The sequence below is a fragment of the Metopolophium dirhodum genome, chromosome 7 (assembly GCF_019925205.1).
Source record: "Metopolophium dirhodum isolate CAU chromosome 7, ASM1992520v1, whole genome shotgun sequence".
Classification (NCBI taxonomy): Eukaryota; Metazoa; Arthropoda; class Insecta; order Hemiptera; family Aphididae; genus Metopolophium; species Metopolophium dirhodum.
Genome location: NC_083566.1, coordinates 315,001 through 337,745, shown reverse-complemented (window position 1 = coordinate 337,745; position 22,745 = coordinate 315,001). Strand labels below are relative to the sequence as shown.

The window sequence follows — 22,745 nt, the reverse complement described above, 5'->3', positions numbered from 1 at the left end:
CCGCCTTCACTGTAGTTGAACCTATAACAATTATGTAAGTACAGGGCATCCAGTAAAGAGCAAACATCGACCAAGTATTTGTAATTTAAATCTTTAAGTCGAGTTGTTCTTAAATTATTATAGTATATCTTCATTCTAATAGACAATAGTATAACGTTTGGTTATGTCTTTATTGGGCGCCCCGTAAATATTATTATATAAATATATATATATATATATAAAAAAGTGGAAGTTTTAGAAAAAACTTCGCTCGGGCGGTACTTAACAAACTATACGGCCTGACATCCTCACAAATAGTACATAAGTATGGTGTTTGTAAGTTGTAAGTTTTCACTGTCTTATATAATTGATTTTGAAAATGTTGCATTTGACCGATCACAAAATACTAAACGAAATTATATTCCACTATAGTATATTGATTTTAATTAGGTTCTGTACTACTACTGTGTGGTATTTATCGTTTCGTTGCTACACAATGCCCAATGTTGTGGCCAGAATCGAAAAAATATACTTATATTAAGATTATAATTTATTATAAGCCACGTTATTTCGTAGCTAAGCGATGGAGTGGCATGGCGCATAGATATATGAAATCTGTAGGTATACTTGAACAAAACATTTATTATTTACAGGAGTTTCACATAGCACTTCTCGCTTCTACACCACAGTTGAACAAAACTGTTTAAATAGTTATTAAAAAGTTAGTACTTACTATTATAGTATTCGAGTCGTGGTCAGATTGTACTTAGTATACTTTGTAATTTGTACTGCAAGGACATATGCGCAACTAGGGTTAAAATTCTGGAGGGGGGGGGGCGGCTAACAAAACTGTTCATTTAAAATAACCCATATAGGGGGCTTATATCTAAATCAATAAGAGATATTTTTAGGGGGCTAAATCTTAGTCAGGGGGCTAAGCTCCTATAGTTGCGCCAATGTGAAAGGACAAAGTAGGTAGTCAAATAGTTATTCAGTGTACCTATACTTATCCAAGGGCTACTGGGCTAGATCACTAGGGTATGTTTGTGGTTAAACATTGGATAATATTGCAATCGAACATTTAAACGTTGAGAATGGGTCGAAGCACAATACCTACTTCTCGAAGTCATACTTATTTGTCTGCCAATGTTTACAGCCTTATCGGCATTGCAGGGCGCAGGCATTATTATAGAATAAAATAATATATACCTATATAAATAATACTTGTTCAGCTGAGAATAATCTAAAAGGTTTTCTTAAATTAAAAAACGTTTGTCAACTGATCTTATATATTATAATATAAACATTAAACATATAGTTATAACTTATAAACTAATAACAATCATAATACCTATAATAGGAAGTTGTAAAATAAATTTACATTTTTCACTTTAATTATAAATATTACGTGGCAAATGTATTACATGGAACATAAGTAATATTGAAATTTGCACCCCGTTAGAATTGCGCCTCTGGCCCATGCTCTCTTGCTCTGCTTTGCACTTAATACGGCCCTGATACAGGGACACATATTGATAACTGATTACTGATTAGTGAATACTGTAATTCATCAAGCATTTTACTCCCATTTATTCCTTTAATAATGAATTTTATTAAAATTCTGATACTTGGAATGATTTACGCATAACTGCTTATAAGGACTATATTTTTTAATGGCTACTTAGATTTTGTATACCATTGATACAAACTTTTTTTTTAATATGAGAGCCTTTCCTTAATGTAAATTATTAACCAGATGATTTTTCTGAAAATGTTGATGATGTAGGTAACTATCTAAATCAATATTCGAACGAGTTGTTATTGATTTATTAAAGTGTACTATGTGTACCTACGTACGCACTAAGAATTATGGTTTTACATAAAATATACAATTTATTATAATATTTTGTCTAATGGATATTATAATTTATAGTATCCTTAGGTACTAAACTCATACAATTACGCAGATTTGTGAAACGTATTTTTGGTTTAAAAATGTTTAGAGGAGGTATACCGTATATACCGCATACAGCTCACCAAGTATCCTAGGTTCTTTAAAAGTTTAAAAACTATGTCAAAACATTTTTTAGTAATCACTATTCACTGTTGTCAATATAATTTAGTTCTGGTATAATTTGTTATAACTTATAATCAAAAATGTGTTTATTTGCATTTTAAAAACATGATTCGTTAAATAACCAAAATGCTGACCAGTCATGTATTAGTTCTTTTTTAGTGATAATTGCACCACAACAATGAACTTTTCTTTACTCTCTAATATATATTAGAACTCTTTAGTACCTATATATATTAGTTTATAGCTATATGTATTTTGAAATCCCATACTGTTGTCAGTGGCGACGTGGCGTATTTAGGAATTTGTCATGGGAAGGGCCCAGATTATTTTCAGAACACAAAGTCGTGGAGAGACCAAAAGTCCATGTAAAATTTTTGAGTTTTTTATTATCTAATATATAAAAATCTCGTGTCACGGTGTTATAGTGTACGAACTCCTCTGTAACGGCTTGACCGATTCGGATAAATTTTTTTTTATACATTTGGTAGGTACGAGAATAGGTTGTAAAGTATTTTTTACCCTTCTAGTCCCACCCGGGGAGTTGTTCAAACGGGGATTTTGAGATCTTCTGTGGCAATGTAAATACTGTGCAAAATCACAATGTGATACTGGGTAATGTAAATTTATAAAAAAAAAGAATCACGATATTAAAATTGAAAATTTTGACAATTGAAGCGACGAAAAGTTTTTACAAAATCCTTCGTATCATATGATAAAATTTGTTTTTCTTAATCATGTTAAAACACGAAATTTAACATGTACGAGACACGAGTCAATGGGAAGGGTCCAGACCCCATTGATATATTATCTTTGTATAAGAAAAACGATTCTGAGCGAAGACGGTCAGTCAGCCTATGATATTACCAAGTATATAAGTATATAAGATGATATTATTGTGAATAAAGTAATTTATATATTACCTATTACCTATTTACGTGGAACCTTGTTTTAAATTTTCAATCCTTAGCTATAAAAGTTGAACATTTTTAAATTTTTAACTTCAAAATAATTATTAAATTTTAAATTTGATATAGTTGATCAAAAGTCGATCTTAAAATGCTTATTAAAAAAAATTGTGCCAATGTAACTTTAATATTTTTCAACTTGTATTGTATCAATATATTAGGAGCCTTGTATTGATCCCCTCAATGCACCAACTAGATTAACTTTCCCATCGAACAAGATATACTAAAGTTGAAAATCAAAACATTTTTTCGACTATTTATTGTAAACACAGACGACAGATACAAAAAATAAAAAAAACCGGCCAAGTGCGAGTCGGACTCGCGCACGAAAGGTTCCGTACCATCATCTATAAACATGTTGGCAACACTGATTATATTATATATTCTAGGATTTTTAGTATTTGTTGTTATAGCGGAAACAGAAATACATAATCTGAGAAAATTTCAACTTTCTAACTTTCAAGATTCATGAGATACAGCCGGGACGGACAACGGACACCTTAGTAATAAGGTTCCGTTTTACCGTACGGAACCCTAAAAACACACATCATTGTAAAATCAATACATTCATCGCTCCGCTCAGAATCTAAAAAAAGTATTCAATACGGAAAGAAGTATTAGAATACTTTTACTCAAATACTTTACAACGCTGCGTATCACACATGTATATGTATATATATATTATTATATATACATTCCTTTATTATTATTATTGTCCACTTTAAAAACTACGACACGGAAATGTATTTCGTTTTTCTCGGGACGAGTTTAGTGCATATGTAGACACTGTTTACTTATGTAAACATATATATAATATACATATAACAACGCAATAATAACAATACCTATTATTATTATTATTATTATAACGTGAGCGAATACATGTAATAATATAATATACACAATTTTTTATCGCCGTCGCTATAGGTTTGTTCCCCAATTTAAATCACGACTATATATAATATTATTGTTTGGGAACGGCGGCGGATTGTATGCGGCGTGCCAATTTAATTCTTCAATTCTCACGTGCGCCGCGTAAACAGGACGCGTCACTTATGTAAAACGCGTTCGGGGGGGAAAATGGAAAAAAAATCGACGTCCTCGCGTCAATTTGATCTCCGCAGAGACATTGCGTTTCATTGCTATTTAATGTGCACAGAGGTCATAATCATAACACCGCGACAAAGGCACCAGGTGCGTATAAAAGACCTCGGGAACCGCGGCCGGGCGTCAGTCGAATACACTCGTCGTACCAGGTGACTTTATACTGCAGCGCTAAGACCACAGAAGTCAATATTACCGTTTGTCGCGTTATAGAGTTAATTATAAGGGATACACACGCACGCGGGCAGGCTTAAATTATTTCATTAATTACACCGAGCAGTGCAATATCTAGATATCATCGGCGTCGAGCGAGATCAGCTCTTCGTGCATACCTAGTACATTCGTCGACATTATGAAGGTATCTGCAGCGACCGCCGTCCTGGTCGCTCTGGTCGCCACCGTGCAGGTAAAACCATTCAATACCACGTATATATTTATAAATAGGTCCATACCGTTAATAGCGGGGTAGTTGGTTATTATTACTGATATAATGTACCTCCAGTCGCATCGCAGTTTTGTTCAGGACTTGAATTTCCGTATGAAGCTTTTCCGTTGGCTCATCTATATAGGTTCCTGCAGGGTCGGGGCGCTTTTTGGAATAATTAAAATCTACAACTGATAAATAAAATAAGTCTTTAAATAATGATTAAAAAAAAAAAAAACTAAAATATATTGGGTCTATAATAGGTTTAGAATAAGGGGTGCTGAATTCGTATAGCAACTATACTAAATAATGGATACTTTCCAAAATCCATTTTGTTATGACATGACGCCCCAAATATCAGTTTATCAGTATCTTTGTTAAGTGCATCTGAATACTAACTATTTAATACTGTTTCTCATATAAGTCGGGAATCTCTTATAATATCTATTATCTTGTAATTTATATTTGTAGCTAATTACTAGTTATACATCGTATAATTATACATATAGGAACCAGAACCCTCTATGGCTCTATATATTTTTACAGTGAATCTGCTGATTCTTAAGTAGTCAAGTCTCAACTTAAGGGTCACTGTAATATTATGAAGATTGAAGGCTGATAAACACCTAGGTATTTTATTATACACACGTGTATAGCATTATAATAGCCGTATAGGTGTAGTTGGAGGTTCCTGGTAGAAAATTGGATCTAGTTGGTACTTTTGGGAGGTTAAGATTAAAAATTGTCAGTAAATTTTAAAAAAGTTGGGGGGGGGGAGAATACAAACTTTAAATATTATTACTAAAATAATTCTTTGGTAAGTAACCAAAAAGTTAGACCTTCTTCACTTCGTCAACACTCTAAGTTTAGTTAGTCTGTTTTTTATCGTAAACAATGGTGTATCAATTATCTTTGAATTCAAATTTAACACTTGCAGAATATGCAGATCTATTACAGTGCCTATACTCAATGACAATCGACGCCTCCTGTACTGCAGGTTGCAGCACAGAAGATACGTCTTACTTGACGGCTTTTTTTTTTGAAACCACGATGTAGATAATATATATTTTAAATGGATAGATTTTATATCTACATTGTGTTTGAAACATTCACATTACTTACATTTATCACATAATATTATATGGGTCGCAAATAATATATAATACAATAATTACAATGGGTATCGAGTCCAATAAGATTAAGACCGTTATTGGTCTAAAAATCTGCATAACGATGAAATAGTAAATGATCATTTTAACTCGGTGTTTCTTATTCAGAGCTCGGACCCATGTAACATATCTACTTGCTACAAGAGCGGCACGACGAAGCCGCCAATGGCCGTTACGCCCACTCACCTGCCGGTTCAGTCGTCTTCCACCCCGACCAGCCACCCACAGACCACGTACGCCAAGGATCACGTGCACGGTTCAACCACCATCAAGTCCGGTGCCAATGCTACAGCCACGACAGCCAGCGGAGCGTCGGTCAACGGCACTGAGCGGCCGACCGTCGTCAAGTCTTCCGCCGGAGTAATCGGAAACTCCACCACGCCCAAGCCTACAGTAAGTATAAGTCGTTACAAATTATTATTTAAGTTAAAACCAAATCAACCCAACCGGCTAACACTCCAAAAAGATGATTTGGTATAAACGAGAGCACACTATTTGTTTTTCCTTTTGGCACTGACATATAAATATTTAATACCCTACCAACTGCAATAGGAACTAGCGGGTGACATATTCGAAACTAAATGTAGATACGTATGCAATAATAATATACAGAGTTGCAGTAGATAACTTGTATTGAACTATTTAAAAACGTTGGGCTAAAGCATACAGCAAATCTGCAACAGTTAGACTAGGATGTATCGGCTATGGCTATCCCCAGATGTCTTCCAAGTATCCTTAAAACTGAATTTAACAATTTCGTTTTTGAATATTTTATTAATAAACAGGTAGTAAGCGAATATGGAGTGAATAAAAAATTACTTAATTTTTATTAATAGCAACCGCATATTATTTTTTATATTATAAATCAGCGTTTCTCAACCTGTGGTATACGCTAAGAAAATCTCCCTTTATAAAAAAAATGAAATGGATAATTATCACAATAAATATTATTTGGTTTTTTTGATATTCATAATAATATAGATAAAAATTATACATATTTAATTTTCTTTTTATGCATTAAATGCTTATATTATAAAAAGGTTGAGAACCGCTATTATAAATCATAAAATACGAAGGAAAAATTACCACAACACAGAACTATTCAAGTACGAAATGTACTATTAGTACACAGTACACTAATAACTAATAAGAATCATAAAAATAAAAATATGTACCTATAATAATTGCAAGTGTAAAATATTTTAAATTTTAAATTTAAGCATCTTCTACCTATCTAATTATTAGTTAAGTATTACATGCGCGTACAGAACATATAAAATATTTAAAAGATGAAAATTAAACAATAATTCAGTAAATGTGTGTAAAAAGTAGTAACTAACGGAAATTATTAATTTTATCGAAAAAATGGCCTAGAAAAATTTTCAAAATTAAATTAATTCTTACCTACTTATTTCAAACTTTCTATTACAAAAGCTGTTAGAGTAAGTTAAAATGTAATTAATTTTCTACAAATCCATTGCTCTAGTGATATACGTATTAATAAATAAAAAATTGGTTTTTGTCGTGTCTTATTTTAATAAAAAATCGTATTTACCGGTTCTTAAACGTTAGCCAGGGGTACTCTCGATTAAAATTAATAGTATATTGTATATTATACATAGGAGCTAACGGTTTGAGGATTTTTATTTTTGTTCCCCGCAGCTACATGATATTCCTTTATTTACACGTTATATTCGTTTACACAGATGACCGAAGGACATGTGGCTCTGAAACAGAAGTTGAACACAATTGCGGTGAAGTGCAAGGACGAGCTGCACGCGCCTCAAGAGATCATGGCACTGGTCAGCAACACGGTGGTACCGCAGAACGAGCAACAAAGGTGCTACTTAGAGTGCGTGTACAAAAATCTTAATTTGATCAAGAATAACAAGTTCAGTGTGGAAGACGGCAAGGCGATGGCTAGAATACGCTTCGCAAACCAACCGGAAGAGCACAAGAAGGCAGTAACCATAATAGAAACTTGCGAAAAAGAAGGTGGGTTTGCAACTGTCTCGATAAATTTTATTGAAAACTCGGGACTGGCGAGAAAGTCAAATATACAAATGTAGTTTCCGGATGATAATCGGGTTTTATTCTTACAGCTATTATCGATCCGAAAACCACTGAAAAATGCGCAGCTGGACGAGTAATCAGAAACTGCTTCGTCAAAAACGGAGAAAAAGTGAGTTTCTTGTTTTAAATTTTGAAAAATATGTATGTTATGTATGTTTATGATATGTAATTATATTTAAAATATATATATTTACCATTTAGATAAATTTCTTCCCTAAAGCATAAGTCTTGATATGTGGAAGGAAAATGGAAAGTATGAGTTTGAACATTTCAACCAAACATGGATATACTAAAAATACCTATATTATGTAATATTAAATTATTTAAGTTATGATTTTTACGAAATAAAACAAAAAAAAAACATAAGTCAGTATTTATTTTATTAGCATCCATCGTAAAAATATTTTGATTTAGAATATGTTACCAACTACAGAATGTCAAAAATAATATACTATTAGTATGTACACATTAAAATTATATTTATTAATGAATAGGTATATATTATAAATCACAGTTTAGTGTGGACTTATTTTTACATAGAAAGGAAATATATCAACTTCACTAATGTAAAAATGAAATAATAAGAAAGTATACAACATTTTTTTTTTTTTATACCGGCATTAATAATTTAAGAACTATTGCAAACTTTAATTTTTCTTGGCATATACTATATAATAATATAAGTATAGTAAAATATAATGATAGTTCAAATAAAATATGAGACAATTAATTTCTTAAAGTATAATAATACTACCAAATTAAGAGCTTTTAAAATAGAACAAAAAAAAAATGTTGTACACAAAAAAATGTCATTAATGTTAAGTCTTAACAATAAAATTATTTTGTTTAATTACACTTTTTAAAATACCATAATAACAAATATAATAGAGAAATTAAATTTATTAAAGAAGTCTAGTTAATTTTTTTTTTTAAATAATTACTTACAAAATATATTTCATAAAATTGAAATCTTAAAACTATTTGTTAATTTTAGAGGTTGGTGTGTATTTTTATCCAGTCATGTAGTAACAGATCCTTGAGAGGTAAACGAGTCTCTGGTTTCACTCTTAATAACTAAGTAACAGTAAATTATATTATTGCATCATGATATGATATGAATCCACATATAATATAGGGATTGAAAAATTATGTTTAAAAGTACTTACACGTGATATGAGATCTCGAGCTAGTGGAGCAACATGTTGCGGGAAAATATACTGAGCATTTAATATCCTTTTATATGTTTCTTCATATGTCGAAGCTTCAAAAGGGGGTTTGCCAACTAAAATTTCATATAATAATACACCTACGCTCCAAACATCAACTGATTTGTCATGAGAGTTTCCACTAACCATTTCTGGTGGCAAATAGTCTAAGGTTCCACATAATGTCATACGCCTGAAAAACAAAATAATTTATAATTTATAGAACATAGGTGTTAACTTTGAAATCAAAGTGGCCTTTTTGACAATAATTACTTTGAATCCCGTGTATGTACAGACCACCCAAAATCAGCAATTTTCAAGTCACCTCCTTTGGTAAGTAAAAGATTCTCTGGTTTTATATCACGATGTATAATATTTTTGTCATGGCAATAAATCAGCGCTTCTGTTAATTGCTTAATATAAAATGCTGCCCTATTTAACACAATAGTAGTACATATTAAGTTTTTAATCAAATTAATAATTTTTCTATACATGTTCAGGACACGTATAAATAAATTATTTTAATGTTAGAAACAATTGATTATTTATTGATAGGTATATTATTATTTAGTACGTCTAATAATTTTAATATCACATAATTTGTATTAATATTTACCTATCTTCAGAGAAACGTTGATTTTCTTGAGCTTGCAATTCTTTGTAGAGCTGTTTGGGTGCATATTCTAGGATCATATATACTCTAGCATCATCATGGAAATATCCAAACATACGCACAATATTAGGGTGCCTGAAAAAAAAAAGATAAGAATTAATTTACTTTACATTCAGAATATTTTTTTAATTTAATTAATTTAGCATTTACCTTAGATGAGTTTGAATTTCAATTTCTCTTTTGAGCTGGTGCTCAACATTTGCTTTTAAAATTTGTGTTTTAAATAAAACTTTAAGAGCAACAATAAATCCAGAACTCTTTTCTCTGGCAAGATACACGTTTCCAAATTTTCCCTTTCCCAATGCTTTACCAATATCAAAATTTTCCAATGTCCATTTCATTCTATTTAAATAATAAATAGTAAATACATACATTATTAGGTATTTAATGATAATTTATTTATTATGTATGTAGGTATGTTAAACTTACTCATTTTTTTTATCTGTTAGTCCCATGTTTTTATTGTTTTGTTGATCAGTAGAAGGTTTTTCATCAAGGGTGGCTGCCTTCAAATTGTTCTGGAGTTGATTGACTGTTGTAGGTGGTTTGGCCACTTGTGTAGCTTTTTTTGGTATATTAGCAACAGTTGGAATTTTAAATATTTCTTTGGAGGGAACCCTGAAAAAAAAAAGATAATATATTTTTAAAAAGTGGATATATTATAGAATTATTCATGGTTTACTCATTACGACACAAGATAAGGTTAGTATAAGAAATTAAAAAAAAAGACTAATGATAAATCCTGGTAATTTAATGATATTTAGTGAAACTATTAAAATGTACAGTACCTACTTATTTGACACATAAAATTTCATAAGCTCGTGGATAAAACAAAATTTTAGCAAGTGAGGATTAACTTAAAGTTTAGAATATAGGTAGAAATTAGGGAAGTACATAAATATCAAGATAAATATGGTTGAAATATTATTGAAAACTTGTCTAACAATGAAAATTGTTAGTATAGTTTCTTTATGAATAATGCATAGGTAATAACAATGACTAACGAGCAATTAACTGTTTTACTTCATCTCGATACTCATAAATTATAATATAAAATATATTAATAGTAGGTACGAATAATAATTAATCTAATCTTAAAATATTTTAACTCAAAAAAAATATTAAGTACCTACTGTGAACTACATATTGTTATTTTAAATTATTACAATGTATGTAATTACATTTTAAAAGCCTATAAAAAGAATTGGTAACAAGGGAATTTCATGATTATTTAAATACAAGATAGGTAGGTAGTTACCCGTATATTTAATATTTATATTATTAATTATCTATTATTTATCGCTTAATCTTTAAACCTCAACAGTTTAAAGATTACTTAATATCATTATAAATAATTTAGGGTTGTCATAATATGTACCGGTATTACAATTAATTGTTTTGTGCAATGAATAATAATTGTTCCTTTATCTACGGATGGCCAGTTGTTCTGGATTGAAACTTTAATAATTTATGTTTAAGTTTTGTCTTTAATTAAATATTTTTAACCTGTGGGTTGGGCATTCTTGGTATATACTATATAGGTACCTATACTCAAATCACAGAGAGAACATAAGTTGCTTGCACATTCATATGAACGTGATCTGCAGTCTCAAGGTCTAAATTCTTCCAGCACGGTGTACCTTTACAAGTATACAACGGCAATGCTGTGCAGTTTAGCGTTGACATTTGACAGGCGGCATTCGCGCTGATAAAGTGGTGAGAATGCGCAGCATTAAACAGTTTTGGGCACTGTGTTCACTTGGTGATTTGGATATAGAGATGTTATTATGACCTATAATATACCTATCCTAGTGATACATAATAACTTTTTTTTTTGTTGATAATTACCTTTATTTATTATTATTACTACAAAAGAAGGTTTATTAAAACAATAAACAAATTCAAGAACAAATTAGATACAATGAAAACAAAAATAAATAAAAGAACAAGAGAGGGGAAGATGCCATTGGCGTAACCCTGGGTGCGATTTTAGTTGTTAATAAAAAGTAGATTCCTAGTTCCTACACCAGTTTCTTTTCAGGCATCTGGGTGGGTTGATAATTACATATAGGTAAATAATATTATAAATTGTTATATTTTAATCCTAATGTTATGAAATGAAAATTATCACAAAATTTAGAAGCTTAGGTCAAGGAAATTTTAAAGTTAATTATAATAATATATAATATTATTTTAGTCAAGTAGATCTTTTTAATATCTATATTGTTTCCTATATCCTATGGGTTTGTAGCTAGAGTTTAATGTTTCAATGTTTGGTGGGTAATTGGTTAACTGATTGGATTTTAATGTCAACGTAGACTGTAGAGGGTTGAGTTAGATACAAACCAAGGTGCATTAGTCGAGATATTAGTTACCATTAGGGCTGAGGACTTTTAGTTTTTTCATATTTGTCTAGAAAGGTTGCAGAATAATATGAGAGATGTATAAATGTTTTATAACAGAAGATTATATTAGTTAAAATTGTATTTGACATATTTTGATGATGTTGCATATTATATGATAATATAAGTACCAATATGGAAAATGTTGATATTACATAAAATGAAACGTATAATTTTATTTTCCAACTGTACCTATACCTACATACCTACTAATTATAATTAATATTATAGGTTAGGTAAATCACTATCTAACCGATAACACTGTCGCGGACTTGCATATAGGAAGTAAACTCTAGTTGTCTGTCATAATTTATATTTTATTGCATAAGAACTGTTAATTGATTATAGAGCAATTAATTTTTCAAGGTTTTATCAATTAATTAAAATATTTTTTTGTTTTTCTTTTGAAGAAATATTACAATTTATAAGAAAGATACCATATCTTACATATATTATATTTTTTTTGAGCATATTTGTTTTTTTAAATGCATAAGTGAATATAGGTATATATTGACTACTAGAAGACCTCTAGGTATCATGCATAAAGTGATTGATTTAATATCTCGAATGGTTAAGTCTGAAATTTCCTAATATTTGTCAAAAAAACGTAGTATACTATATTTAAGGACATACAACCTCCAGGTACACTGTGACATCATTCTGTCACCAAAACAAGGACACTCACATCCACACTGTAGGTAGTTACATCAATAAGCATCTCACCTTGACTGGGCCACCGGTTCACAAGGCTGTGACGGTGGTTTCTGAACGGTTTTGGAGGGCAGATTTTTAGTGATGTCCGGCTTGCAACTGCGGTTGGAGAGCTGTTGGCCGCCAAACTTGGGAGGGTGTAGTAGATCCGGTGTCTTACTAATAGCTGTGGACACGGATCGACGGTACTGCGCACCAATCGGTTTTGCAACCGTGACAGTGTTCGTGGTCGTCCCGAAACCCACGGTGCGACGGGGCGCGGACGAAGACGGATTAGAGGCCATGGTGGTTACCGGTGGTGGCCGAGGTCTCTGTATTCTGTTTTCTTTTGACTTGAGTGCGAAACTACTCATGTTCGATGAAAACTAAAATAAACGAGGCGGAAGATGTGATATTGTATATAAGGATCTCAGGAAATCAAGGAAAATCGCGTTTGCCGATTATTGATACATTCACACAAGTACAGTCTAAAGAACTTGAGTCAGAAAATACTCAAATACAGAATACTTGTTTAATACTATAGACTATAACGTAAACTTGACAATGAAGAAATAAACAGAGAGTAGAAATGTAGAATATCTAATTCCAATACTGAATTAAAAATCAGAAATTCAGAACCCTATGTCCCTACTCTCTAGTCCATACGGCCGACGACGGTTATTTTTAAAATACGTCATGGAATGTGGATTAATCATTAATCGCCATCTGGAATGAACTTATCATCTGGGAGCGCACAGTGCATACGCCGATGAGGGACGTTACCTCTTTGTAACGAAGAAATCAGTGCGGCAAACCGATATTAGTCGTTCGAATTTTAACTAATTACTTTTAATTTTAATTTTAATTTGTGATTTTTCGGTCGTAACATGGAGGATATGAATGATGAAAACGTGATGAATAATGATTGAAACTAATAAGATAATTTTGAGTGTAACAATAATATTGTGAAGTCGTGTAGACAGTTCGACTCTTTTGAATCAGAATTTTTCACAAAGCAACCAGTTCAGACTGGGTATAATAATCGACAACGGTGTCTTCATCGATCTGGTCACACTGGTATAGTCGTAACGTACTTTTTCTACGTTTCCGAAAAACGCAATTTATTCGAATGCCGATTGCCGCCGCCGCTGATTATAAGAATTGAGATTTGAGATGATGGCTGATGAGTGATGACGATTTGTTCAGTTTTCCCATTCCCATTATTTTATATTATCATATAATCGCCAGTTCAATCTTAGATCTATTGAGAATATTTTCAATAATCTATTCAGTTTCCGAGATCCGTCTCCCGCCGTCTTGATTCATCTTGTCCATCGCGTTTGACATTTAAATAATTAAAAAATGGACGAAATGAGTTCGTTTGTGCCTATGACGCCTCCGAATCATTTTGTCAAAGAACTGCGGGGAGTATTGGATCAACAGAACATACTTTCGGCCAAAACGAAACAAAAAGGTAAAACCGAAATAGCAGTTAACTCCCATTGATTCTTTGCATACTAATCGTTTTGTTGTCGTACAATAGTGCTGAGGGACTTGGACCAACATATTTGTGATGATAATGAAAAACGCATAGCAAAGTTAAGGATTCGATCCATTCAAGAGATATGTGTCTCGGAAACAAACTATATTCACCAGTTGGACAAATTGATTGCAGTAAGTCCGTTTGAGACTACATCGTACTTTTATTTTATGCCTTCAGATTGTTGTAACTTAATATCTAACCATATGGTTACAGTACTTTAAACGCCCAATGGAAGAACAGAAACTTGCCTCAAGTCAAGTCATAGGTAAATTGTTTGGCAATGTTGAGACAATACTGAACGTGAATAAAGAACTTTTGGTTCAATTACATCCGGCAAAAGAAAATATTGGACAAGTTTTCTTGAACACTGCTCCATTTCTTAAACTTTATTCAGTTTACGCATTCAATTACAAGAATGTATTAGATACACTTCAAGTAAAAATATTTTTTTATTATTTAATCGATTTTAAAACTAATTATATTCACTTTTAGGACTTACCAAAATCTCATCCAAAACTCTATCGCTTTGTATGTACACAAGAATCAAGGCCAGATGTGTCTGCTAAATTGAATTCACTCTTGATAACTCCCATTCAAAGAATACCTCGTTATCTGTTGCTTTTACGTGAACTTCAGAATTATACGCCTACTGAACATCAAGGTTATAATGATATTAAAGGTATGTAATTACACTAATGGAAAAGTTCATTCTACTTTTAATTTTGGTTTAAATTTGAATTGTTGAATTTCATTGTTTAGTAATTTTTATAATTTTTATTCATTTAAAGCTGCTGTAGAACAAATAAGTAAAGTCGCAGACCATATCAACAATTTAGTTCAAGAACAAGAAAACATGTCCAGATTAGTGAGCATTCAACGTAGTCTTTCTGGTTGTGGCAAAGTGAACATAGTACTACCAGGACGTAAATTAATTAAAGAAGGGCCTCTTATGAAAGTGTCACCCGAGGGTAGTACATCTATTCCCCGTTACTTGATATTGCTTAGCGACATGATACTATATTGTAAAGAGTGGGTGGATCCAGAAAAGTTAGTTTGTCTCAGAGTATTGCCACTCAATAAGTGTGAAGCCAAATCTGTCATGTACAAAAGAGGACTGTTTTCAATAAATTGTCAGTCTGTGGAATTTGTATTTTACACAATGGACGCACCTCATGCCACATGTTCTTGGGTAGAAATGTTGCAGCAATCTATTGACAAAGTATGTTAATGATATGCATTATTGATAACTAACTATGTTTTTGTTATAAAAATGATTTTATTTTAGTGCAAAGCCAACTCTTTAATGCCAGTAAAGAGATGTGGTCCTTTGAAATTGGTCAAAAGAAAAAAGGAGAACAACACAAATAAAACTGATGAGAATTGTTATTCAAGTCCAACTAAAAAAATGAAATCGGTAAATAGTTTTAGTATAACATTTTTTTTTTTAAACTTTATACTTATAATATATTAGTTATACTCTTTAGTACACCTTGCTTATAATATAATTTTTTATAGGATTCAACAATTGTTAGGTCAAATCAAAATATGTCGTATATGGCTTCAGCAAGAAATCTCGTATTCAGTTTTGGATCAACATTAAAAAAATTAGTGGGAAGAAATTCGGTATAGAAAATCAAAAATGGAAATAATTATATTTTTAACTTATAACTTTTTTATGCTCCATCAATATCAGATCTCAGTTATGTTGTCCATTTTTGTTTGAATGTAGTTGGTAACAATTAACTAGTCATACTTGAATATCTTTTGTGGTAAACAATTAACTAATCATACTTGAATATCTTTTGTGGTAATGTTTCCTAATGTAGTAACATATATTACTTAAGTTAAATTTGTAATATTATAATTATTTTTAAATTTGAATATTTTTCACATTTATAAAAGTTTGTATTGTAAGTATAACAATTATATTTTTTTACTACTTAATTTATTTTTATTAGAAACATGTAACTAGTTAGTTTATTTTTTTTTTGTACAATACTTATTACTTAGGTATACCATATTATAAAGATGAAGACCATAACATATTCCATTACTGGCCTATGATCAAAATTTTCTTCATGTAATCAAATAAACAATAACTTACATTCTATAATGGATAAATCATGTTTCTTTATTTCAGTCATTTCTTAGGCAATTCATAAATTCTAAAATAACAGTGTCATCGAGTTCATTTTGCCACCTGTTTAACAAAAGTTGTTGTCAAATATTATTTACCTATGTATAGTTATTGTTATCTGAGCTTTGAAGTAACAAAATATATTCTCATACATGCCATGTTTCTTGAAGTGAGATCCAATTATGAATCCGTTCACACCTCTGTACTCTTGTACATTGTTTACGGTTACACCAGATCCAACAAGTACTGGCACATCCACAGAGTTTTTAACTTCTACAAAACAAAATTGTGAATTGGTGAAATGAATATTGTATGCAATGGGTACAATGTTCTATGTTCATGTAAAAATAAAATATATTATAATTGCATACCAGTAACATCATGTGGTTTGGCGGGTTGTCCTGTTGCAGTTCCAGTCACTATAATTCCATCAGTCAGAAAGAATTCTGCTGCTTTGGCGGTTTCTATTAGACTTACATCTTGAGTAATGGCATGTGAACTATGAGTAATGATAAGAAACAAATAATATATTTTGTTGGACTAAAAGATTCTTGATATTTACAGTTTGCAGTTATTTAATTTAGTTAAATAAACATGATAGTACAAAGAAATTACCTGTGTTTTTTTTTTATATCTGTAAATATACACACATCTTGTGCTCCTATTGATTTGCGATACCTCAATAACTTACCAGCACATGCATCCATGTAACCTTCATCAGCAACATGGCCGAAAACAAAACCTTCAGCCCTAATAAATTGGAAGTCTGTTGCATGTGCAACAGCGATTGCTTCTTCATTGGCTGCAGCCAATATCTAAAGTTGTTATCGACAAATCGGTAAATGTCGTACAACAATAATAATTTTAACCCACTTGCAGACCACAAGGGACGTGTTCAGGTACCAATTGTCTAACTGCTGTACAAATTCTAGTCATTGAGGACACAATTTCCGGACCTATTTCTTTGGCAGGCATATAAGGTATATCATGCATATTTTCAACAACAATTCCGTCCTATAGTTGATGACAATTGATAGTTATAACATTATTGTATTAGACACTGTCTTAAGAGGACACTAACTAACATGTGTTGTATCCGTCTTACAAACACAACATGATAAAGTGTATACTCTGAATCTATTTAACTATTATGAAATTTAGAGGTAAGAGTATTATCAAGTGAATCTCTTAGGTTTTTTTATATTTTAATTTTGAAGCGAGTTATGAGTATTAAAGAAAGTTTTTTAAGAATTTAAGATGTAAGTACAAACAATTTACAATTTAAACTAGTCATAACACGCTTTAAAATTAAAATATAAAAAAATAACATAGTTCACTAGATAATAATCTTACTTTAAATTTCATAATAGGTTAATTCGGTCTTATAAACAAAACAGAGTTAATAGAATTATTCAGAATGTACAGTTAAACTGTCCCTTGTCTAACACATAACATGTTTATAAGACAGAGACAACTCGTGCGGGTGTATCATCTTCTTAAGCATAACTGTTGAATGCTTACTACACCACATTTCATATATATCTCAGCTTCTTTGCAGGCAGTGTATACTATTTGTTTAATGCTTCTATCATTCAACGGTGTGCCTGAATATCAAAGTTTAAAATACAGGACTCAAATTTTATCTAACGGCAATAGTGAAATGTATCTGCTGTTGCATACTTATATACTCTTACCTGGTAATGGTTTAACATGAATCATCCCAAAGACATTATTCAATTTCGCCTTGAAAATATTTTGAATGGTATTCATCATAAAATAAATAATTATTTTACATTAAAAATGTGCCTCTTATTAGAGTTTCCTAATTATCATGCCATAATTTCATTGTTAGATAATCACTATACCCCAGACGTTTTATTGTTTGAAGAACACTTATCACTTAGATAAGTCATATTTGACATTAGTTCATAAACCATAACAATATGAAGTCATGAAATCTCATTTCCTGCCTTTTGACCTTTGTTGTATAGTGCAACATAATGTTTTTTAATAAATTCTCCTATGTGCTGTAATAATCTGAAGAACAAGAAGCACCAATTTATTTGAATTTATATATTTTCACTATTGGTGAAATCATTCAACATTTGAATAAATTCAGTATTTATTTCTCAATATGATTTCATGGAGGCAAATATATTGAGGCTGAAGTATTTTTTTCTCAGTTATTTAGGTATCAATAAGATAGACAATGATTATTTTTTTTGTAAACTATATAATATTATATTATATATTATATTTATTAGAATTAAATTTCATTATAATAAGGAAAATAATAGGACCTAAACGTCGAAACACAAACAATCTTTTAAAGAAACTAAGATAAATAATATTTTTGTTTTTATAACAATAATTGTATACTTAATTGACTTAACGTATAATACGTGTATGTATATATAATCTTTTTCTTTATTTTTCATTTTTTATAACTTTAAGAAGATAAAGGCAAAAAGACTAGAGATTGATCAAGGGGATAAAAATGAAAAAAAGGAAAGAATTATTATGGATTTGTCAATAATATATACTAGATTCGTACATATATTTCTAGATTACCTTAAAATGTAAATAGGTTTGTATGATTAACAATAAGTAGGTAGATTGCTTTAATTTTTTTTTTTAATAATTGTCTAAATATTATTTTTTATCCACAGCCTATATATACACATCAATATTATATACAATAAAGCAATATAGATCCTCTCATTTGACAACATATTTTTGTCTAATTATAATATTGATATAAGACCATAATGATACATAATGATATATGCTATTGAGGTTCTTGAAAATTAACAATACAATTTTAAATAACCATATTTAATTTTTTGATTTACTTTACAATACTTGACATAAAATGTTGACACCAAATTATATTTCTTAACAGATGTATATATATTCTGATTAATGTTTGAAATTATTTAGTTTGTTCCAAAAGAATTTTAAACAAAAAAAATATGGGAAATTATTAAATTTAAAACGGAAGAAAGAAAGAACATCCAAGGTACAAAACTGGAAGTATCAAAATATTGATGAATGCACATGAAAAAGAATGTAAAATAAATGTTAATAGAATTTTTCATTCAAATTGGAAGTCATAATTAAAGCATGAATTGTACTTAATAATAATTCAAAATTATCTGCGCGTATATTTAAAGCGCTTTAAACATTTGAGCCAAACTATATATTTTATTTTTATATCAGTATAATAAATAATGTCTATACTACTTTTAATACTATACAAATATTGAATACTTAGATATTACCTTAACTAATTAAAAAAAAAATTAATTAATTATTTGCATCAAGCTTTAAGAAGAAAACATTTATGGACAGGGTTTGGTTGGGAAAATATAGTCACACTATGTAGAATAAACATTAAGAACAATATTTTATAACACTAAATAAGAACAATATCAGAACGCGTTTTACATAATTCTTAAAAAAAAAAAAAAAATTTCATGCAAATTAAACAACAAATTTTAGGTTGTCCTCTCACTAAGTCAGCAACATACATACACAAAGACGAAAATGGTTTAAAAATAGATTAAATGTTAAAATTAATATACAATATAAATTTATGGTACACTCTAGGATAATGTGATGAGTCTATAAGAGAATCATCTTACATCTTTCTCATTTCCCTCGTCTTATACATACATTTCAAACAAAAATAAATAAAGTGTGTAATAATTTAAAATTAATTAAAATTATGGGCATAATAAATCTGAATATAACCCTCTAATTGTTTAAACTAACTGGTATCCCAACCAAAAATTTCAAGGATATTTTTAAGTTGTTTTACTAATTAGAGATTACTGATTATCATATAAATTTGTAGGTATGCAAAAAGAGACATTATGCAAGGTTTAAGCACATGTCATCGCAAAACGAATATCAATATTTGATAAAAATAAATTAAACTCTTATCAATTGCCAATTTCTTACAGAACAAGCATGAAAACACTAAATTTCTTTTTAAATCATATACACGGTAAGTTTTTTTAGATTGAAACTTCAACAATAATTTCAGTGTTTACAGCTATGTTCCTCAGAAGAAAAAAGATATGAATAACTTTATTGCATTTACAACAACTAAGTAAATTCATACTTAATGTTTATCAATTTAAAAAAAAATTAACATAATTTTAATAATAAGATCAAAAATACCAAATGGTAAATTTAGCTATTTTTTATTTATATATTATTTAGAGGAGAACTATATTTATTATGCATTAATGTTTATTGTTGATTATAAATGCAGTTTTTAATAGGTAATTGCTTATAATCAATAAACAGTTTGCTTGGTGTAAGTTAATGTTTTTTCTTATTCAAAATATCGATTAAGTATTGAAATAAATAGTATGTCCATTTTTCCATAGGGGACAAATTATAATAATTTGCATTGCAATAATGGTAATTAGCTGTAAGCCCAAAATGGATATTTATGAAATACTCCTTTGGTTACATAAGTTATAAATCTAAATACCGATAATCTAAAATATAACATACAAGATTAAAGGTGATCCACAGAAATGTCTTAAAACACTATAAAAGAAATAACAAAATACAAGAAGCACATAATATTGACAGCGTTTTCACATGACACGCTGGGAACTATTTACAATGATATTAAGTAATCTTTAAACCTTTAAGTGATAAATAATAAGTAATAATATAAATATACATACATTTTGGCAAGAATTTTTTCTAATTACCAGAGATGATGAGTTGCTTTAAAAATGCCTGCAACTATTATGGTATGTAATACTCTGGGTGGTCAGAATCTTTTTCAAACCTTTTTGCTTCTTCCTGCATACTTTCTTTAATTTTCAATATTGCCGCAGATTCATTTTGATCGTTGTCCACAGGTCCACCATATCCTCCTAGGTTATAATCACCCATACCACTACCACTATCATCTCTTGGTGTGCTCGGCCCGTCAGGTGGAGATCGTTTTATACCTTCAATACCATCACCATTCATTACAGGGCCCATTGAATTTGGTCCCATTGGACCTAATGGTCCCGCAGAGTCAGGATTTCCCATCGAAAATTCACCTGGCATACTACCGCCAGGTACAGATTTCATCATTGTGTACATATTTTCACCACCAGAGTTTGAATCTTGAGGACTCGCCATCAATGGTGTACCAGGACCGGGGGGGCCTTGAGGGTAATTTCCAGGTGATGAAGATGTATAACCCATTGGATGATTTGGATTACCCGGTGTCCATTGAGGTCGACCAACTGGACCCATGCCCATACCAGGATGCATTCCAGGGCCGGGGCCGGGGCCCATAACATTACCAGGAGGCATTCCCCGCATTGGAGGACCATAGCCACCCCGCGATAGATTCATTCTAGGATTCATTACTGGCGGTCCAGGACGCATAATATCCATATTATTCATCATGGGTTGGTTTGGGCTATTAAAATCATTAGGCATATGAGGTGGCATTCTTACACCGGGCCGAGGTCCACCAGGATACCTAGGGCCCATAAAAGGCTGGTTCATCATTTGATTGTGGGGAGCATTGGGTGGCGGATGAGGGCTTGATTGTGATACAGGATGAGTGGGTGACGGTCTCATGTTTGAGTTGTTGAAAAAACTTGGCGGCATTCCGGGTCCAGGAGGGATTGAATCGTTTGGTGGCATTGGGCCCATCGGCCCAGGGGACGGTCCAGTGTTATGTCCAATGCCATTTACGCCACCGGGGTTGTAATTGGTTGGATTAACGAAACCATAGTCGTGGAATGTTTTGGCTTCGCTGGAATGTTCGCAGTTGTCGCGGCGTTCGGGCGCAGCGCAGTACAGATCCCAAAATACGCACCACCAAGAGCTGAGGAACCCGGGTGGCTCACCTAGAGTGATGTTTTTGTCCCAGCGAATCTCGCTGAGGAACGTTTGCGCCGCTTTGGAGGCGCCTGTGTGCAATAGGTATTCGTAAACATAAAGCGCTAACCTTTCTCTGGCTTGTGCGTCCGACGGCACCGACGACCCCTTGCCTTTCGAGTACATGGCGAGCACCGTACGCCGAACACAAACACAACGGTCGATACGAAAGTCCGCCAAACCTATGTGAGACCGATCTTGGATCGCATTAAATACATAATTTTAGCATCAATAAAAACGTAAACACTACAAAACAACAAAACCATGATGGATTCTACTTGATTTGATAACACTGTGCGAACCCCGAAATTCATGGAGGAAACCGCGTCGACAAAGACGTTGCGATCTGCGATCAACTATGAATTGCCCGCCGCATCGCCTACTAAACAGTCAA

The 22,745-nt window shown here is 31.4% G+C and overlaps 5 protein-coding genes across 6 annotated transcripts; 2 read left to right on the top strand and 3 right to left on the bottom strand.

Annotated features, from left to right (window-relative positions):
- Positions 1-4,233: 4,233 nt before the first annotated feature.
- LOC132949670 (uncharacterized) lies at positions 4,234-8,157 on the top strand. The gene is made up of 5 exons (XM_061020661.1): positions 4,234-4,531; positions 5,827-6,111; positions 7,425-7,713; positions 7,821-7,900; positions 7,993-8,157. The coding sequence occupies exons 1-5, from the start codon at positions 4,478-4,480 to the stop codon at positions 8,014-8,016; spliced, it is 732 nt and encodes a 243-aa protein (XP_060876644.1). The 5' UTR covers positions 4,234-4,477; the 3' UTR covers positions 8,017-8,157.
- A 3-nt stretch (positions 8,158-8,160) lies between these two features.
- Positions 8,161-14,940, bottom strand: LOC132949666 (aurora kinase C-like). The gene is made up of 8 exons (XM_061020655.1): positions 14,804-14,940; positions 12,795-13,147; positions 10,099-10,287; positions 9,820-10,011; positions 9,613-9,744; positions 9,270-9,428; positions 8,958-9,189; positions 8,161-8,865 (listed from the first exon to the last, which is right to left on the bottom strand). Exons 2-8 carry the CDS (start codon positions 13,133-13,135, stop codon positions 8,782-8,784), a joined length of 1,329 nt encoding a protein of 442 aa, XP_060876638.1. The 5' UTR covers positions 13,136-13,147; positions 14,804-14,940; the 3' UTR covers positions 8,161-8,781.
- Positions 14,094-16,425, top strand: LOC132949667 (FYVE, RhoGEF and PH domain-containing protein 4). Its single transcript, XM_061020657.1, has 7 exons — positions 14,094-14,235; positions 14,305-14,435; positions 14,518-14,739; positions 14,797-14,983; positions 15,093-15,523; positions 15,590-15,718; positions 15,820-16,425. The coding sequence occupies exons 1-7, from the start codon at positions 14,124-14,126 to the stop codon at positions 15,931-15,933; spliced, it is 1,326 nt and encodes a 441-aa protein (XP_060876640.1). The 5' UTR covers positions 14,094-14,123; the 3' UTR covers positions 15,934-16,425.
- On the bottom strand, positions 14,816-18,646 carry LOC132949669 (uncharacterized protein F13E9.13, mitochondrial). 2 transcript variants are annotated; one of them, XM_061020659.1, is made up of 8 exons: positions 18,136-18,646; positions 17,963-18,045; positions 17,315-17,455; positions 17,057-17,256; positions 16,813-16,940; positions 16,594-16,714; positions 16,409-16,504; positions 14,816-14,953 (listed from the first exon to the last, which is right to left on the bottom strand). In XM_061020659.1, exons 1-7 carry the CDS (start codon positions 18,212-18,214, stop codon positions 16,441-16,443), a joined length of 816 nt encoding a protein of 271 aa, XP_060876642.1. In that variant the 5' UTR covers positions 18,215-18,646; the 3' UTR covers positions 14,816-14,953; positions 16,409-16,440. The 2 variants fall into 2 exon arrangements, with proteins under 2 accessions (XP_060876642.1, XP_060876643.1); XM_061020660.1 differs by having other exon boundaries at positions 17,523-18,045; positions 18,136-18,201.
- Positions 18,647-20,172: 1,526 nt separating this feature from the next.
- Positions 20,173-22,637, bottom strand: LOC132949668 (single-stranded DNA-binding protein 3-like). Its single transcript, XM_061020658.1, has one exon. It carries the CDS (start codon positions 22,475-22,477, stop codon positions 21,212-21,214), a length of 1,266 nt encoding a protein of 421 aa, XP_060876641.1. The 5' UTR covers positions 22,478-22,637; the 3' UTR covers positions 20,173-21,211.
- Between the last annotated feature and the right edge of the window lie 108 nt (positions 22,638-22,745).

Coding starts and splice junctions, on each gene's coding strand:
- LOC132949666 (XM_061020655.1), bottom strand. CDS start 13,135: ATGAGTAGTTTCGCACTCAAGTCAAAAGAAAACAGAATACAGAGACCT. Junction 10,012..10,098: donor CTAACAGATAAAAAAAATGA/GTAAGTTTAACA, acceptor TTATTTAAATAG/AATGAAATGGACATTGGAAA. Junction 9,190..9,269: donor GTACATACACGGGATTCAAA/GTAATTATTGTC, acceptor TTTGTTTTTCAG/GCGTATGACATTATGTGGAA.
- LOC132949670 (XM_061020661.1), top strand. CDS start 4,478: ATGAAGGTATCTGCAGCGACCGCCGTCCTGGTCGCTCTGGTCGCCACC. Junction 4,532..5,826: donor CTCTGGTCGCCACCGTGCAG/GTAAAACCATTC, acceptor TTTCTTATTCAG/AGCTCGGACCCATGTAACAT. Junction 7,901..7,992: donor TCGTCAAAAACGGAGAAAAA/GTGAGTTTCTTG, acceptor TTTACCATTTAG/ATAAATTTCTTCCCTAAAGC.
- LOC132949668 (XM_061020658.1), bottom strand. CDS start 22,477: ATGTACTCGAAAGGCAAGGGGTCGTCGGTGCCGTCGGACGCACAAGCC.
- LOC132949667 (XM_061020657.1), top strand. CDS start 14,124: ATGGACGAAATGAGTTCGTTTGTGCCTATGACGCCTCCGAATCATTTT. Junction 14,236..14,304: donor GGCCAAAACGAAACAAAAAG/GTAAAACCGAAA, acceptor GTCGTACAATAG/TGCTGAGGGACTTGGACCAA. Junction 14,984..15,092: donor AGGTTATAATGATATTAAAG/GTATGTAATTAC, acceptor ATTCATTTAAAG/CTGCTGTAGAACAAATAAGT.
- LOC132949669 (XM_061020659.1), bottom strand. CDS start 18,214: ATGATGAATACCATTCAAAATATTTTCAAGGCGAAATTGAATAATGTC. Junction 17,257..17,314: donor ACGTCCCTTGTGGTCTGCAA/GTGGGTTAAAAT, acceptor TAACAACTTTAG/ATATTGGCTGCAGCCAATGA. Junction 16,505..16,593: donor CACTTCAAGAAACATGGCAT/GTATGAGAATAT, acceptor TTTGTTAAACAG/GTGGCAAAATGAACTCGATG.